Source organism: Aulonocara sp. 'chitande type north' Nkhata Bay, linkage group LG6 (genome assembly GCF_057382095.1).
Source record: "Aulonocara sp. 'chitande type north' Nkhata Bay isolate Kocher_YH1m ecotype deep benthic linkage group LG6, A_spYH_male_GT1.1, whole genome shotgun sequence".
Classification (NCBI taxonomy): Eukaryota; Metazoa; Chordata; class Actinopteri; order Cichliformes; family Cichlidae; genus Aulonocara; species Aulonocara sp. 'chitande type north' Nkhata Bay.
Window position 1 is genome coordinate 33,946,345 of NC_141349.1, and position 18,961 is coordinate 33,965,305.

Consider the following 18,961-nt stretch of genomic DNA (forward strand, 5'->3'; position numbering starts at 1 on the left):
AAACTTCAGATATAAACCTGTTTGTTTATTTTGGTAAATATTATAAAAATTGTAGAGCACAGTGACACTGCTTAAACCATCCACTCAGATTTTTTTGTTTTTCTTTTTTCTTTTTGCCATTTAAACAAAACAAAAATATACACTTAAAGAAATTGCATAAAGATCCAAAAGTTTTGAGTTACTCAGCTCTTTCTGTCATTCAAACACTGTAAAAGGATAAAACTAATATATTAAATCAGGATCTGGATCAGGATTGGTCATTTGATTTCATTAGTTGAATTATTAATTACAGATTTACCAAGCTACTCTATATCACTAGTACTTTTTGTGAGAGGCTGATTGAAACCACACTACTAAGACTTAAGGTATGATTAGCCCAGAATTATCTTTTGACATTTAAACAGTTCATCTCGTCTTTAATAGGTTCATGTTTAGGACAACTATGTACATGAAGACTGTGATAGACATGCTCTTCTAACTGGCTGAGATCCAGATGTTGGTACTGGCAGATATTTCCTAGTACATCCACATCAACATATTCACCAACGCCGAATGAGAGAGCAGACTCCCGATGCTTTGGTAGGAAGCTGGAGCAGAGGTCAGGTGGTGGTGGTAATGGTAAAGATGAAGGATCACCGCAGTTTGGGGCTGAACAGCTGCAGCAACATTGAGGCTCAGCTTTTAGACCTGGCATCATAGTCTCATAGTCAGACGTTATCTGCAAGATACCAGAAGAACACTTAGAGTGAGATCATGTTTTCTTTGTGCTGAGTAAACAATGTGGCATTTTCTGCAGTCAAATTACACATTACAACACTATTGTGTATCTATAGACATACATGGAGTATATAGATTTTGATTCATCACCTGTAACTATTTATGATTGTATTTTTGTTAGCTTAGAACGAGCCTTTTCTACAGAGCCTTCTTTAAAAAAAGATTCAGTAGGCCAGAGCAGACAAACCACACATTACATTCAAGTGACAGCTGCCAAAGATTCTCCCACATGTTTTGTAAGGGAAAAGTGAGGACGATAGTCAGTTTGTTGGTCATCAACCTCATCCTCAACTCTGGTCCTTTTCAATTAATTAATTTATTTTAAATACATTATTGAAAAATAAAATAGATAAGTGGTAAAAAAAGGTTTTTAATGAACAAGCATCAAAATGGTTTTATACTCTATGGAAAGTCACCACTTCTGTTTATGCCCCAGTGGGGGCACAGCCCACAGTTTGAGAACCTCTGCCTTAGAGGAAGGGTTCATTGGAAATAAATACATCTTCAAAAACTACCAGTTTTTAATCAAAGCAGAGACTTGGAAAATTAAAGAAGTCATCACACGAGTAATTACACACAGATTTCAACTACACTACAGGGCTAACAAGCATATCATTCTCCAGTGTATTTTGTGAACATACCTCCATGTCAATTCCTTCGGCTACCACTAATCTGAAAACATGTCCAAAGAAGTAGTGGAGATGGTGGGACATATTGTAACAAAAAACGAAACTTTTAAAGCTTCCAAACTAAAAATCCAGACCTTTTATCAGGCCAGAGAAGTGGGCATGAGCATTAAGACACAATGCATGTGTGATCGTGACACTCACTCACACTGTTTGTGGGAATCATTTTGCTACTCATAAGATAAACATGATAAGACTTTAAAGCCTGAACCATGAAATAATTCAATCCAATGTAAAACAAATGCATATATGAGTTTTAATTTGTCTTATATTGCAGTTTATTGCTAAAATGTATTTATTCATCTTCAAATCAGACTGATGCTGTATAAGTCTCAACTGTATGTATCAAACTAGATGTTAAGGGGATAAGTGAACTTTAGATTACTGTATACTTTTTGCTATGTTGGTCAAAGTGTTTTTATTTGTGTTATTACAGCAGAGAACTTGTCAGCAATGTTATTGTTTTTGTAGGTATCTCTGCTAACACACAGCTTACATTAGCTTTAGGAAAATAGTTATCAGAAAACATTTGCCAGGTAAAGGTATTTTGTGAGCCTGTCAACTCCATGCAGTGATTTTACTATTATTTCCTTTCTGAAGGTGTGTTTTTCCAGAGTAAGCTTATGACATGTTATGTTCTACCTTTATGACTCATCACTGACATCCTCTTCACATTTTGACCTGTTATTGCGATATAACCTTAGGTTTCATGAATGTTTCACATTTCATAAATGTTACTGACTAATAATGAGAAACTTCAAATGTACAGTGTTGAACCACTTTGCTGTTGCTTATACTGCTAGCATATCTAAAAGTGTCTGTGGTGGACAAACCTCTTTATTCTGCGGTGGGATTGATCTTCTGTGTTTCAGAACCAGTAGAAGACATAATGTGAACAGACACACAAACATGAGTGCTGCCACGCACATAACAGCAGTCAGGACCAGCGGCAGGTGGAACAACAGCTGAGGTTCATATGCTGGAACATTTACACAAATACAAATCTCAGTGCTAATAAAACAGATGAAAATACACGCGCACACAAACACATCAAACACATCACTTACTCTCTATTGTGTCTTCACTATTGGCTGGTATTACTTTTACAGGAAAATGAAAATACAAAAAGAGGAATTTATAAATGAGCAAATAAAATGAAAGTATGCACAGAGGTACCCCGACTTCCTCCCACAGTCCAAAGACATGCAACTAATGAGGTTTGGTTAATTTGTGATTTTAAATTGCCCCATAGTGTGAGTGGTTGTCTCTCTCTATGTGTTAGGCCTGCATACGATTGGCAGCCTGTTCAGGGTGTGCTTAAGGCCACCCTATAGTGGCTGGGATTTAGTCTCTGGCCCTCCAACCCTTGGAAAATGCATTGAAAATTCTAATTGAATTCTTATTCAATTTTTAAAAATGCTTTTCTTTTTCAAATTGCTAAATATGTTACTGCAGCGTGACTTTTTCTTTGCAAGCATGTAAACTACTGGGTGGAAAAGTTTTCATGAGACTGAAGTACCACTTCTCCTTGCTAAGAGTGAAATTGATTCTGTGCACGTGTTCAAGCCCAAAATAGCCTCTAACCACCCTGTTTCGCTGTTGGTCTGATATGCTGCTGCATCGCTCTTTTCCTTTTTTATCTTCATAAACGCTTCCATTTATTTTGGCTGTTCAGGCCAGAAGTCTCAAACTTTCAGCAGCAGACATGGCTTCCTTTCCGATCATGTCTGTGAAATACTGGTATGTTACCCAAATGATTTAGTCTTGTTTGCTTCCTCAGAAGAAACCTCCAGTCAATTGACGAGAAAGTCCCTTATGTTCTGAGTTTCACTTATGAAACTATGAACGTTAAACTACACTAATGCTTAAACGGGGGAAAAAATGTCCTTAAATACACTTGAATATTGCTTGAATGTTGTTTACATGAAAAGGAGATAACTGAATCTGACCTTTTGTAACAAAGCAATAACACAATCAATAACACAAATTTGCTTTTGGTCAGTTAATTATACAAAATTAATTTATAAGTGTGTACTTTAAAGCTTTTCAAGATATTTTCACATTTACATAGAAATATTTTAAAAGATAAAGTTAAAATAAAAAGTAAGTCCAACTTTTCGACTCCACTGTACATCTTTACAGAAACAGAAACCTCATGAAAGCAGAACATGGAATTAGTACGACTGATTTCTCATGAATGTCATTTATGGCCTATTATTTTTGGGGTCACAAACAGAATTCATAAGAGCTATAATATTTTATTCCTGTGAATTCATCACCTTGCTGAACAGCACATATACCTTCTATTTTTTAGCCTTAGTTAACTTATCTAACTTACTTATATCATCTCAGTTGATGTGATGTGACAATAAAAGTGATTTGATTTGATTTGATTTGATCAGTTGTGGTTGTCCTATGGGACAATTCCCACTAACCAGAAACCAGTCTGCTCTGAGTAGTTGAAATATGCATAACTGGAGACCATATTTAGCCAGCCAACTGAGAACTGTGGTGTAAATATTTATACTATACCTTGGGAAACATTCAGTTTTATGGCGCTGTGATAATCAGGTTGGAGGCTGATATCCACTCCACACTGATACGTCCCACTGTCATTTAACCTCAGTTTATCCACCTTGACAATGAAGAAGCTTCCAGTGGTGTTGTCGTACATGGAGAAGCGTCCTTTGGTCTCCCACCGGTTATGTTTGTCTGTCATTATCAAGTAACTGGAGCATTCATCAATACGGCACAGGTACTTCAAATTCTCCGTCAGGCCATTTGGATATTCACATCTGAAGACAAAACTCTCACCTTCCACACCAGAAAAAACTGTGGTTTTGGTGCTGATTACTGCTGTCATAAAACATTGGTGTTAGTTGCACATTTTAATTATTTTTGTAATAAGCAGTCTAGTACTAGGTTTTAAATCTAAATACTATAAAACTCACCTTGGATGTGTAGTATAGTAATAATGACAGCTGTAGTTATTCTCCATGAGTCTAAGATGGTTCCCATTACTTCTAATTTACCTTCAGGCCAGAGTCAGGTTCTCCCCTCAGCCACTGAAGATGGTAACAACCTGGACTAATGATTGTCTCCCTGTGTTCAGTCAGGTGCTTTCATGGTTATGGCTTTGAAACTCTTCCTCTTTCATGTAAAAAACTGTACACCCATAACATTCAACCACTGCAGGAAGCGGTTTCATTTTTTATAATAAACCAACTGTGCACCAGTTATTCAGCACGTTTAGTGACTGTCGAACTTTCTTCAGCATTAAGCAGGTAGAGAGATTTTATATTTTTCATAGAGATGGTAAAAGAAACTAATGTTGGACTAAAATTTGGTAGGTTCTTGGAAAAATTTTCCATATAGCCTGTTACTCCCAAGTCAACCCCCCCCCCCCAAAAAACAAACAAACAAACAAAACAAAACAAACAAACAAACAAACAAACAACAAACACTCTTGAGGTCTAATATAGCATTTATTAAGTATTCGTATTAATTAGGGGTATTTGCATGTTAACAGGCATGATTAACAAGACTTGGTTGGCCAACTAGGTTTGCCAAGCAGACATTTAAGTAGAAGATTTAGTTTTTTAATATTAGACAAAATACATGAAACTATTATTTATAGAAAGCATTAAACAAAAAGCTTAGAGGGTTCAACATTTTTGTTTGTTTCTCTCTGCTGCATCTTTTTGAAACTGCTTCATGGCTTATTTCCAGTTGGAAATTATTAATTTTGTCTTTGTTTTTATGTTAGATGTACTGTCAACAAGTCACTGTCTTTTTGACAAATAAATTACGCCATCTTGAAAGAGCTTTTTTTTTTTTTGCTGCATTGAAAGCTAGGCATCAGTGTGACATTATATTACAAAAATATGATTTTTTTGTAGTAAGGTACAGGAAGTTCATATTTGGTTATTTATATCAGCCCTCACTGCCAATGTGTCTTTATTCACATGACCACTAGGAGTCATCGGAATACATGCGTTTCCTGTGGTGACCTCTATTTTTTTTTTTTTTTTTTTTAAAGGGAGCTACTGAAACTACCCTCCCACAAAATACTTCCAGATAAGCATCAACCTCAAAATACACTACATGTATCACAAATGCAGAACTACATCATTACTACAACTAACTAAGTGAAAAAGTGCAAATCACTTTTACTACAAACTCACACCAAAGGCAAATACGCAGTCTAGCTGCTAAATGTATTCATTCACTAGGGATGTAGTCCAGCACTTCCCCTGAACTTACCTAGAAATATTAACAGTGTCAAATGGTAGTTCACACACATTTTTTTCTCCAGTGTAAGGTAAATTTGATTAAGACACATATTAAACCACATGTGTAATCAAAACACTTAACAGCACCATTTAGTGTAAAAGCTTATAATGATGGAAATAGGTTTTGCTTATAACTGTCAGAAAATATATACATTCTATCTTTGAGATCAACTCTGATTTACTCCTGATAAATCTAAACCAAACCAAAGTGTTCTGGGCTTCTCTTCGGTGGATTCACAGGGAGCTCTGGAGACACAAGGAGATGCACTATTAGTACCGCTCGTTGTATTTTTGGATGTCAAAGGTTTATCTCTGTGTTTCCTACACTTGCTAACACCTGTTCTTTCAGATATTACATCTGGCAAAGGATTTATGTAGATCCCAGAGTTATTATCGTGGTCATTTTGATGCTCTGCGGGTGGATGTTCTGAAGCTGCAGCAAGTTTGGACACGGATATGTTCTCATAGATATGAAGGTGTAGGCTAGATGTCGTTTCTGTTGGTTCAGTTGCTGGTGGATCCAGTCTTTGATGGTGTGTATGAATAGAGGAACGCCCAGGTAACTTCTGAAGATGCTCTGCTCCCTTGAAAACAGACAAAAATAAAAAAAACAAACATAAATAAATAAATCAGAATTTTCTTATATGTTCAAAATATTTATTTTATTTTATTTTACTCACATGGCATTGAATAGCATTACTTATTAGCTGAGTAATTACTATGTGAATTAGACAAAAATGTATAAATCTAAATCTTTCTACAGTAAGGATAGAGGCATGCACGGTGCCATCAAAATGTATTTCCCCTATTCCTGATTTCTCAGTTTTTTGCATATTTCTTACACTTAAATGTTTCAGAGCATCAAATACATTTTTGTTTATTATTTAAAGAGAACTGGAGTAAATACAAAATGCATTAAAAATGTTTATTAAGGAAAAATAAGTAATCCAAATCTTTCTGGCCCTTTGTGAAAAAGTAAATGCATCCTCTTGTTAAATCATCAAGTAATTAATTAACCTGTTTTTGAAAAGCTGAGTTCAATTTCACTACACACCTAGAATTGCTAACGTCCAGACCTGTTTGATAAAGAAAACACTTAAATAGAGCCTGTCTGCCAAGGAAAAGTAGGCTAATGGGAAATTCACAGAGAAACTCGTGGATTCTTCAACTGACCGCTGCGGCACACCTGCACCAGGGCAAACCTCCGCCTACCCCACTCCTGCTTTACAGGTGAAAATAGAACAACAGGACCGCTAGTCTTTGATTTTATTTATTTTCTGCTGTGTTTCACTTGCATCTATTTGAAAGAGTGAGTGTAAACACACAATAAAATATTTTATGTGCTGGAATGTGCAGAAAATAGGTTTAAATGTTAAACAAATTTCTTCCAGTCAGAGAATGTTGCATATAATTAAATTTTTGCTTGATGCATAAAGTTAAAAGATTAAAACTAATAAAACAAGTTTTAAAAAGAGACTTTTCCATTTGATTACATTTTGTATGATGGATTATGCAGAAAAATGGCAATATTGTTCTGTTTGTCCTGATTCTCCCTAGTTGGTGTCTGACCTTTTTTCCTGTGCATCTTTGCTGATTTGATGAAAGCCCAGTCTGGTTAACCACATGTTTTGAGAGTTTGTGTTCCAGAGGGTGTTGGGAGTCAAAGACTAGGTCCAATCAAAGACCAGACTTAAAGATGCTTTTGTATGACCTTAAATAGGCGATCAGGCTTAAAAATAGGGCTGAACGATTATGGAAAATAATCTAATTGCGATTTTTTTGCCCCAATATTGCGATTGCGATGCGATATGCGATTATTTTTTAAGGTCTTTGTCTTCTGTATTATTAAACAAAGACAAGCAATACATCATATAGTATGGCCAATACTATATTACATTAATTTTAAACTGTTCTTTCCTGGAAGACAGACCTCTGTTATGATGACATGAGGTGATGCATGAATTGATGACTGACATTTTTATTTAACTTCTTCAATCACAACAGTATATTTGAACATACACAATAGTTTATTTTTAGCTTACAAACATCTGAGCATAAAGTGCTGACAAGGAACCCTGGTGTAAACATTAAAATGAAAGTCAGTACAATGTGCAGATTGCAGAAATATACATAAAAAAATCAGTGGCTTTACCACACTCAGTTTTTCGACATCTGTGAACTACTAGACAGTCATTCAATTAAAAAATAATATTAAATAAATAAAACTAATAAATAAAAAATACACACATCTTACTGATCTCTGCAGTCAGTAACATTACACATAAAGTGCAAACATAATAGCAATTGTATAAACACACACACAAACACGCCTTTAAAATTTAAAGGCGTGAAATTGGACGGTCTAGTTCTGATTAGCATCACCGCTGTCTCGGTGGAGTTTAATAAACTCGGCCGTCTGCTTCTTGCTATCTAAAATATAACCAGACACTGGCGTAAATTTTCGACTGTCTCATACTTCTGTTTAATAAGTTTTCTGTTTGACGTTTAGTCAGCTGTGTGAAAACCAAGGAGGAACCCACCCGGGGGATTAATAAAGTTTTATTTTATCTAATCTAATAACTTTAATCTCAGCCAAACCGATTTACTCACGAACAAACAAAACACTGAAAAAAGCCCAACAATAACATTTTTAGGTTGTCTAAGTGACTTATATATTACGTTTAACCCGAGCAGCGAAACTCCGCGGTGATCTGAAAATGATGTGCCGGGAGTTGTGCCGTTCTCGGCCGCATCAGTAACCCTCGAGCTCCCGGCTAGCTGTCGAGCTGGTGGGTAGCAGACGCCTCTGAAAACGTCGAAGCACTTTTGCAAATATGGGATATCTTGATAAACCGAGCAGATATTTGATGTTTACACAACTACTTTCTCGCCTGAAAATATTTTAAAAGTTTATTTTGTGACCCTGAAAGATTAGTATGAGTAATTTTAAAACTTAGTAGCGGCCGCCATTGTTGGAAACTGGAGTTTGGCTGGGCCGCGCTATGAATTCTGGGATATGGTAGTAATTTGGACAGCCTTCGGCGCGTCGCTGTGACGTAATCAGTCTACAAATGCGGCCTCAGGAGGATGCAGCCCATGAATTTGGACATGTCCAGAGTATAATCGCAGCCTTTGCGGTTAGAAAATTGCACTTGATCATGTCTCGATATTATCGCAAATGCGATATATCGTTCAGCCCTACTTAAAAAGCTTTCCTAAAGTGACTGAATTTCCTCCACAGTGATGTGAAAGACTCGTTGTTAGTTGTCACAATACTTCTTGGTCAAATAGCCCTTCACAGCCTGGAGGCGTGTTTGGCGTCATTGTCCTGTTGAATTACACATGACAGTCCAACTAAACGCAAACCAGATGGGATAGCATGTTGCTGCACGATGTTGTGGTACTCATATTGGTTCAGTGTGTCTTCAATTTTGAATAAATCCCCAACAGTGTCACCAGCAAAGCACCAGCACACCATCATGCCACCTCCTCTGTGCTTCACGGTGGGAACCATGCATGTAGAGACCATCAGTTCACCTTTTCTGCATGGTGGGTGGAAGCAAAGATCTCACATTTGGACTCATAAGACCAAAATACAGATTTCAACTGGTCCAATTCCTTGTGTTTCTTGGCCCAAGCAAGTCTCTTCTGCTTGTTGCTTTTCCTTAGTAGTGGTTTCTTAGAAGCTATTTGACCATAAAGGTCGGATTCGCACAGTCTCCTCTGAACAGTTGATGTAGAGCAGGGGTGCCCAATCCCGGTCCTCGAGAGCTACCGTCCTACAGCTTTTAGATGCATCCCTACTCCAACACAGCTGAATCAAATGGTTTGATTACCTCTTCAGCATGCCATCGTGTTTGGCAAAGGCCTGATAACAAGCCATTCATTTGATTCAGCTGTGTTGGAGTAGGGATGCATCTAAAAGCTGCAGGATAGTAGCTCTCGAGGACTGGGATTGGGCAGCCCTGATGTAGAGGAATATCTGCTACTGGAACATTGATCTGGGCTCCAATCTGAGGTGTGGTTAAATTGCAATTTTTGAGGCTGGTGACTCAGATCAATTTATCCTAAGCAGCAGATGTGATTCTTTGTCTTTCTTTCCTGGGGCAGTCCTCATTTGAGCCAGTTAGCCCTTTTTTTTTTTTTTTTTTGCAATTTTCTGGACTGACTGACCTTCAGTTCTTAAAATAATGATGGGTTAGGGACTGTCATTTCTCTTTACTTAGCTGATTGATTCTTGCCATAATATGAATTCTAACAGTTTTTAAATAGGGCTGTCAGCTGTGCACCAACCTGACTTCTGCACAACACAATGGTCCCAATGCCATTAAGAAGGAAAAGGTGACTACATCATGAAGCTCACTGAGAGAAAGGTGTGCAGAGCTGTTACAAAGCAAAGGCTGGCTACTTTCAGGAATCTAAAATATAAGACATTTTTTGAGTTATTTATATTTTTTCTTTGCTGCAAATATCCATAAATTCATACATTTGATGTCTTCAGTATGTATCTACAATGTAGAAAGTAGTAAAAATACAGAAAAATCATTAAATGAGAAGGTGTGTCCAAACTTTTGACTGGTAGTGTATGAGTTTTCTACTCAAAAAGGCCTCTGTGTTCTTCTTTAAATGTAATTCACTACAAATTAAACAGAAATGTAAAATGTTAGTCAGTGTACTTCTGAGACACTTGAATGCAGAATTCAGTTTCTCTGTGTACCAGATCACCAGACATAGCCAGACTATCTCTCCCCCTTCTCACTTTCTTAATTGTGCTTAGTTAACCATCATGTTGCTTGAAGGTTAGTATTTTTATCTTGCTACTTTTAACAGGAAGACAGTAGAACTTATCTTTGCATCTAATGGTGTCAGTGAGTGTGTGCTTCTGAAACAGGAGTGACTTCCAGTGCCAGTATCTGTTACTTTGCAAGAATACCTTTTTAGTTGACCCAGATTTATCACCAGAGCTATACACAATATGACTTTTGACTTTTCAATTGTAAGGGGAAGAAGCATTTTACTTAAAATGTCAAACCATTCCTTTAGCACAACACTAATGTAACACTGTGGTTTTAACACATCCCCATTGAAAAATTCCACAATATAAAAAAATGAGAAATGACTTTTGGAAAACCCCTCGTCACATACTTACATTTGATGTATAAAAAAAAAAACCCCAATCATATTCTACTTTATTTAATTTGCTGTCTAAGGCAATCACTGATCTCTAGGAGGGAATGAACCTCCTGATAGTGTGATCTCCAATTTTCCATCTCATACCTCTTGTTGATGCGCACTGCTGACATCTGTGTTGTTGAAGCAAACTTGTAGTTGAGGTTTTGAGGTTTTTCTGTACTTCCTGAAGCATACTGTCAGCATCAGGAGACATGCCATAGCAATGCCCCCGACTGCAGCATACACAATGGTGCCTGATGAAAACAAGATTATAGAATCATCTTATTCATCAGTAACTTATACACCAATCACATCCTCAAGTGGAAACTCACCTGTGCTGATTTTAGGTTGTTCTTTAGTGGAGAATGATTCTGCAAAACAGGACTCAATATTACTTCTTTATGTAAAATGTATCCAGAATTTATATTTGTAAGGACTGTAAATCAATAATTTGTAATACATTGTTTTTATACCCATTGAAGGTTTTGTAGGCTTAATGGTGTCTGTTCCAGTTGTTAACTGTGTTGTGTTGGTATTCTGATATGTCCATGTGGTAGGAACATCAGGTGTCTCAGTTTCAACAGCTGTATAAGAGAAAGGGGCAAATTATGGTACTATTATTAACTAATCAATATACAATATATATATTCTAAAAGTAAAAGTTTTTCATTCAAAATTTAATTCCGCAATAAGATTACTGTTTTTAGATACCTTTATTTTTTATATATATCTAGGGATGTTTTCTGCAAAATAAGTTTTATGTCATGGATATATAAGTGGAATTTTTAATATACTGATGCAAAAAGGAATTGATGCATTTTACAGATGTATTCACTTCAGGTGTCCAGAAGCTAGTTTTAACAACTTTGTATTAATATAGCTTATCGAGAGATGACTTAGAACAAGAAAAACAAAAAGTTAAAATAAACCTATTTGATTGTTTTAATGCTCTGATGTTTCTAATATGTTATGAACTGGATGTTTTTCTTCACTGAGCCTCCAAAAATACAATAAAACCACGTGAGAAGAAAAAAAGGGGAAATAAATCTTTTGAATCTTTTAACAAGAAGATCCAGTCAAGCCACGAGGGGAAATTACTTGGAACCACCAGATTATAAACCGGATTATAAAATGCATTTTAATTCACAAGCTATGCTTTTATATGCAGTAATTTTTTTCTGAAATAAAGAACTATAAGAAACGTGGAGTATTTTTTTTTTCCTTATCTTTTGAAGTAAGAATGCAGATGCATAATTCAAATTAAGCGTACTGATAAAATAAACTCAGAAGAAATAAAATGATGACATACCTTTCTTTACTGTGAGCTGTATCTGAGTGTATGTGTCCAAACCAGGCCTGTCCACTCCACACCAATATTTCTGATGTGAGTCTGACAGCTGGAGATCACTGAAGGTCACAGTGAAGGATCCATCTCCAGAATCCACCAGAGTTATCCTCCCGGACTCTGCTCTTCCACCAGATTTTACAGTAGCCAGCCTGTCTTTCTCGCTCCCACATGGATCTTTGCAAAAGTATTTATTATACGTCCATGCAAGTCTGTGTGAGCACTGGAAGGAGACATTTCTGCCCTGAAATCCTTCTATCTTCATCAACTTGTTTCCATCTGCCAACGTAGCTGCTAAAATTGGCAAGATATAGTGCATCCCGGAGTTAAACAAATGTTAGAAAACATTAATACGTTAATTAATTACATTAATATAATTTTTCTAAGCCACTTACTGCAAAAAAGACAGATGATATAGATGGTCTTCATTTTGGCTGATAAACTGCCAGCTCAGTGGTTCTTATCTTGGTGGTCCTTTCAGGTATTTACGACTGGTCAAACTCTTTCAGTTTGCTCCACCACTGTACGAGGTTGTGCACATGAATTGAATTATATTGTAAGTCACGATCGCGATAAAACTGTAAACTAGTCGAAAATATTTACCAAGTAAATGAAATCACTGTCACATACAAATGATTGCGAAAGAATACAAGGTGCGAGCTTACTATAAGCGCACAGAGCAGTCACGGTGTGCAGAGAAGCGTTTGTTTGTGACGAGTGGGGGGCAAACACGCCTCCGCAGATGTGTCACAGCTGCACTCCTCTCGCGTGAATTGACCTGACTTGTGAAAGCAAAGAAAGGAAGGAACTGCTTCAAAGAACTGACACCTACACAAACTTGATGACGGCCTCAGTTAACTGACAGTTACTCGTTGACAGCAGCACAGTTTTATGCCATAGTTGTCTATATTTTTTTCTTTTAGCACGTAGCGTTAGATTTGTGATCAAGTCATCTACATCTGTAGATGAGTTTGATAGTGAATACATTTTAAAGTTCTGAAACCTCCCTGTTTAAAAGCTTAGCTACAGTGTTTTCCTTCTCCAAACAGGATTTTACTCATTTTAATCAAAGACCGTACTTTAATTTTGAAAACTGGTTTACTTCCCGTCGACATCTGTGCAAGTAACAATAGGAATTACACCCGTTCAGTCCAGCTGGTTTTAAAAAGAGGCAGAGGAATCACACAGTGCCAGCCAGTGAGGGGCACAGACACAGCAGGGCGAGGAGGAAGCAGCAAAATGGTCATCAAGGAAATCTGATTTGAAACTAGATCCAGACACAGAGGAGGAGGACTCAGCAGTAACAGCATTTACAATAACATGCAACTGATTAAAGACTGGTTATACTCCCACTACATTGCTGTCTTAACCTCTTGGGTATTTGTGCTATGGTTGTTTTGACCAGAAGAAAATCCAACACTGTTTCAGACTTTGCTTTAATTGGTCTTTAAAAAAAAAATCAAAAGTTTTTCAGTTGAAAACACCTGATTCTATTTCTGCTTTCAAATTAACTGGTAATCCCAGAGGGTCATTTAATTTTGCCACTCATCTTTGTAATATTGGGAGGGAAGAACTTGATTTAAATTTGAATTTTCAGTACAAATGTGGTAACGGCCCTAATATATTTAATAATATTTAATTTCCCCAAACATATTTACTATTGATTTCATTTTCAATAAACTTCTCACATTGTTGCCTGACACCTACAACGTCTCCTTTACAAAAAGCAAAAACAGGAAGACGTGAAATAATGATGACTCCAGTATTTGCCTACATTTAGTTTCAGTTGCATGAGTATCATTCTGGTGACTTGACAAACCAAACCAAAGCAGGAACAGAAATTTAGATTCACCACAAACCTACAACAACATACTGAATACATCTTACTTTATACTTCTTATATCTGCATCTGTTGATGTCGATCAACAACTGTGCAGTAAGCTGCACATGTAAAAAAAATATATAAAATTCACTTTTCATAAGGTATGATTTAAATTTTTTCAATTTTAAAATATAAAATAAAACATAGAAAAGAATTAACAGTTTGCAGACTGTAGAACTAAAATTAAAAGATCTGCTAGAGGTAGATATCTGGAGTTTTTTGTGCATTATTTTTTTTCAGCTCTGCAGCTGCCCCACAAGGTGGTGAGGATGTGCGTGGTTTATTTATTTTTTTTTGTGTGTGTCTGTATAAACAGACTGCAAATCAATTTCCCACTGGGGACAATAAAGTTACCATTGTTACCCCTGTTCTGTATACAAAAAAAAAAGAAAAAAGAAAATGTAAAATATGTTTTAATAAGGGTCATTGTGAATATCCAGCCCCCCACAAGATATTCAGGTGTCTTTCTCACAGATACTTTATTCAGCACACCAAAAATGTTTTTTCTTGGTTCAGCACCAACGTTTCTCGAGCTGACTCCCCTCTCACACACACACACACACACACACACACACACACACACACACACACACACACACACACACACACACACAAAAATCACAACAACAGTCACCTGAAGGTACTTTACTTTACATTGTAAGGTAGACTCTACAATAATAAATACAGAGGAAAACCCAACAATCATGATCCCCTATGAGCTAGCACTTTAAGGACAGTAGAAGGAAAAACTCAATTTTAACAGGAAGAAACCTCCGGCAGAACCAGGCTCAGGGATGAGCAGCTATCTGCTGTGACCAGTTGGAGTGAGAGAAGCAAGACAGGATAAAAGACATGCTGTGGAAGAGAGCCAGAGATGAATAACAAGTATGATTCAGTGCAGAGAAGTCACACAGTGAGTGAGAAAGGTGACTGAAAAAGAGATACTCAATGCATCATGGGAATCCCCCGGCAGCCTACAACTTTTGCAGCACAACTAAAGGAGGATTTAGGGTCACCTGATCCAGCCCTAACGATATGCTTTAGCAAAAAGTAAAGTTTTTGGAACTGCCAAACCACCTTTTTTGCATGGTATTCAAGTTGTGCCTGTTTATCTTTTGTATGTTGTTATGAATTGTACTGGCCAAATAAGTAAAAGTGCTTTTAATCTGAATGCACCCAGGCAAAGAAGCTTTGGTACCTTCATCGTCCAAAGGCATCAAGGCAGATTTGTCCAGTTTATTTTGTAGCCCGAGAGAGAACCAAAATTGTAAATTATCTAATCAATGGATGGATGGATGTCTCAAAGTTGTCTAAAAACAAAATAATGTCATCTGCCTAAAGAGATATGATATGATTTTGAGCACCAATTCTAATGTGAGAGACTGTGGACTGTCTAATGACTTGTGCTAAGGGTTCTCGAGAGAGAGAGAGAGAGAGAGAGAGAGAGAGAGAGAGAGAGGGGCAGAACAAGAGAGGGGAAAGTGGGCAACCCTGCCTTGTCCCATGGTTGTTACATCTTGTGAGGCTGTGGGAGTGTGTGGGTGTGCTGTTCCTCTCTCTCCGCCTCCTCCTCTCTTGCTCCTCCCCTCTGTCTTTCTTTTACTCTGCCCTAGCTGATGCCCTTTCCCTCGTTTGGCACCTGAACTCAGTCAGCAATTACCTCTCAGAGGTTACTTGGGAAGAATTGTGTGGTGCAGGGTGGTTGTCCTGTGTCTCTACATTGCTTTCTAGGTGATTGAAAGGTCTTATTGTGTGATTGTGCTGCCTGTGGTGTGGAGCGTTGGGAGAAGTGGAGACAGTAACTGCGCCAAGTGAGTAGTGTGGGCCTCAACAGCAGTAGAGCTTGCTGCTGCTAGCGAAGGGTGGGCCTGTGGGCCCTCGGAAGTGCACTTTACTTTGTTGTTTATTAGTTGTTTTCTTGCTGTTGTTATCTTTTTCTTATTTAGTCTTATTGATAAAGTGGTGTTGCTGTCTCTTTGTGTTAAGAGTATTTGTAATAAAACCTTAATATATGCTAAACACCTTTGTTTGGTTTCGTTTTCATTCTTTTCCGGTTCTGTTTGTTACCGCTCCCCACACTTTCCCCTAGATCTCATTTGTGGGGATGTAACAACACTGAATGTAAACAAGGGAGAAATAAGGTCCCCTGTTAGTACACTTGCAAAGGGTGAGTGGTCTGTCTTAATCATTGCAACAAACTTCTGCTTAAACCCAAAGTGTTTTAATACTGTCCATGTATATTCCCACTCTAGCCTGTCAAAGGCTTTCTCCGCATCATGTAAGAATACTGCACATGGATTATGATAGCCATCTGTGGCATCTATGATATGCAACAGCCTTCTTATGTTATCAGATGCGAGCCTGTCTGGTCTGCATTAACTAAAACGTGAATAACTCTTTCCAAGCGCAATGCGAGAGACTTGGCACATACTTTGTAGTGATGGGATCTTTTTAGAGAACCGGCTCTTCAGGTTGTTTTGTTGCTTTAATTAATTTATTATTAACAACAATATGAAATTATGCACAAAAGGAATTACTAATGCAAAAAAAGTGGTTTTATTCATATATGTTTATATATAAATATATACGGTGGCCCCTAGAGACAAAACACGTACAAATTCCAAAACACATTTCTAGCATTAACTGAACTTCCCAAACAGAGCTTCCTAGATCACTTAAATTACACAATTGAAAGCATATTGTTTGTATATTTATACACAATCACTCATATATATTCAAATAATAAAAAAAAAAGTTCATTTACCTGTTACTACCACACACCAAATCCGGTGGTTGGTACTTCTGTCAGTGCGCCCCAGGGCAGCTGTGGCTACAATGTAGCTTGCTATTGCTAGTGTGTGAATGTGTGTGTGAATGGGTGAATGACTGAATGTAGTGTAAAGCACTCTGGGGTCCTTAAGGACTAGAAAAGCGCTATACAAATGCAGGCCATTTTACTTGCTGGCTTGTGTAGCCACTAGGTAACAAAAGCTCAACACTGCCCCTAGCATCCTGTAGCACTTCTGCTGTGTTTTGTACGTGTTTTGAGTTTTTATGTGCTTCGGAGTTTGTACGTGCTTTGTCTCTAGTGGCCACCGTAAATATACTTTTATTTATTCACTCCACATAAAATGTAATAAATAAATCATATAATACAAAAACCAACTATTCACATTTCAACTTTTAACTATTTCCAGCTTTTTCCTGCAAACTACAACACAATTAAATATAAATTAAAATATGAAAACAAAAAGAAGATGCACATTCTCTGTCATATGGGCCTGCATGAATAAACTTTCTGAATCCTTTATCATCTGCAACTGAAAATAGTTGTGGATGACTACTATACCTTTCTAATGTGACGTTGTTGTCCCTGGCTCTCTTTCTCTCTCTCTCTCTGTTCCTGTACTACTGCGAGTGTAACTACTGCCCCTCCCCCTTCTTCCCAGCACAAAGCACAAGGCTGGCGTGCGGAGTGAAGCGGAAAAAAGTGCAAGAGAGAAGGTGAGAGAAAGAAAAAATACCCCACGGCCCGCATTGTTCACGTCAAAGATCCGGCTCTAAGAGCCATTTCGTTCGAGACCGACACATCACTAATACTTTGAGATCAGTTGTGAGTAGGGATATTGGTCTGAAACTAGATCACTCAGAGGATCCTTTACCTTTTTTAAGAGAAGAGTAATAAGTGCTATTTTCTCATCTCTCTGGAAAGAGACATTCTGGATTGCAAAATTAAGAGTCAAGCATAAGTGAGCCGATCATATCCCAAAGCCATCTATTCCAAGATTTAGCCTTTTATTTAGACCTTTCAGCGCTCTATGCAGCTCATCCAGAGTTAATGGGGCCTCCAACCCGTCCTGAGCTGCTTGTGAGATTTGGGGTAGTTCCAAACTGTCAAAACTCTTACAAATAGACTCCTTGAAATTGATCTCTGATTTATACAGATTTTCAAAAAGCAATATAAAAAGGCAGTGGTATTGCTTGGGGGTTTGTTGCAATTTTACCATCTGCAGCTTTTATTACTGGGATGGGTGTCCTTGTTTAAGCATAAGTACCAACAGATGACAAGGACACTCTGATTCAAAATAGTACTTCTGTCTGGTTCTATGGAAGATGAACTCTGCTTTAGATAAGGTTACTGCATTGTATTCATCTGTCTGTGATGCTAGGAGTGTAGACTGGTAATCTAACTTTTTTTTTGTAAATTCTGTAATAATTCTATTTGATTTTCTAAAATAGAGACCTGAGCAACTTTTGATTTTGCCTGCACAGAGGAGAATGAGATGCAAAAACCATGAATAAAACATTTTGTAGTCTCCCATAAGACCTGTGGGTCAATGTCTACATTGGTGCTGATATCTAAGAAATCTTTCAGCTGGAGCTAAAGCATGCTAAGAAGAGTAGGGTTGATTAACAGCGATGTATTCAGTCACCACCTAGGGGTCCTAGTCTTAGTATTAGGCAGGTCGATGCTCCATAATAAGGCCGAGTCATCAGATAACAAGATTGGCTGAATAGAAGTACTACCTGAAATTAGGCAAGGGCTAAAAAAAAATGTAATTTATCCTACAGAATGTCTTGTGTTTATTGGAGAAGAATGTGTAATCCTTGGTGTCAATGTTCTGCATACGCCAGAGATTGATAAGGGTGAGATCTCTAATGAGTGTATTCAGCAGAGTGGATGAGAGATTAGTTGCTGCATCTGGATTAGATTTATCAAAAACAGGGTTAATAACGGCACTGAAGTCATCTCCCAACACTAAGGAACAGTCATTTTGTTCTAATAGTGCGTTGGCAAAATAGGTAA

The 18,961-nt window shown here is 37.4% G+C and overlaps 2 protein-coding genes across 2 annotated transcripts; both read right to left on the bottom strand.

Moving 5' to 3' along the window:
- Nucleotides 1-102: 102 nt before the first annotated feature.
- LOC147328232 (uncharacterized) lies at nt 103-4,520 on the bottom strand. The gene is made up of 4 exons (XM_086297657.1): nt 4,415-4,520; nt 3,996-4,319; nt 2,297-2,442; nt 103-718 (listed from the first exon to the last, which is right to left on the bottom strand). Exons 1-4 carry the CDS (start codon nt 4,479-4,481, stop codon nt 383-385), a joined length of 873 nt encoding a protein of 290 aa, XP_086153783.1. The 5' UTR covers nt 4,482-4,520; the 3' UTR covers nt 103-382.
- A 698-nt stretch (nt 4,521-5,218) lies between these two features.
- LOC147328233 (uncharacterized) lies at nt 5,219-12,837 on the bottom strand. The gene is made up of 6 exons (XM_086297658.1): nt 12,668-12,837; nt 12,237-12,566; nt 11,401-11,511; nt 11,260-11,298; nt 11,033-11,181; nt 5,219-6,339 (listed from the first exon to the last, which is right to left on the bottom strand). Exons 1-6 carry the CDS (start codon nt 12,699-12,701, stop codon nt 5,923-5,925), a joined length of 1,080 nt encoding a protein of 359 aa, XP_086153784.1. The 5' UTR covers nt 12,702-12,837; the 3' UTR covers nt 5,219-5,922.
- Nucleotides 12,838-18,961: the final 6,124 nt, after the last annotated feature.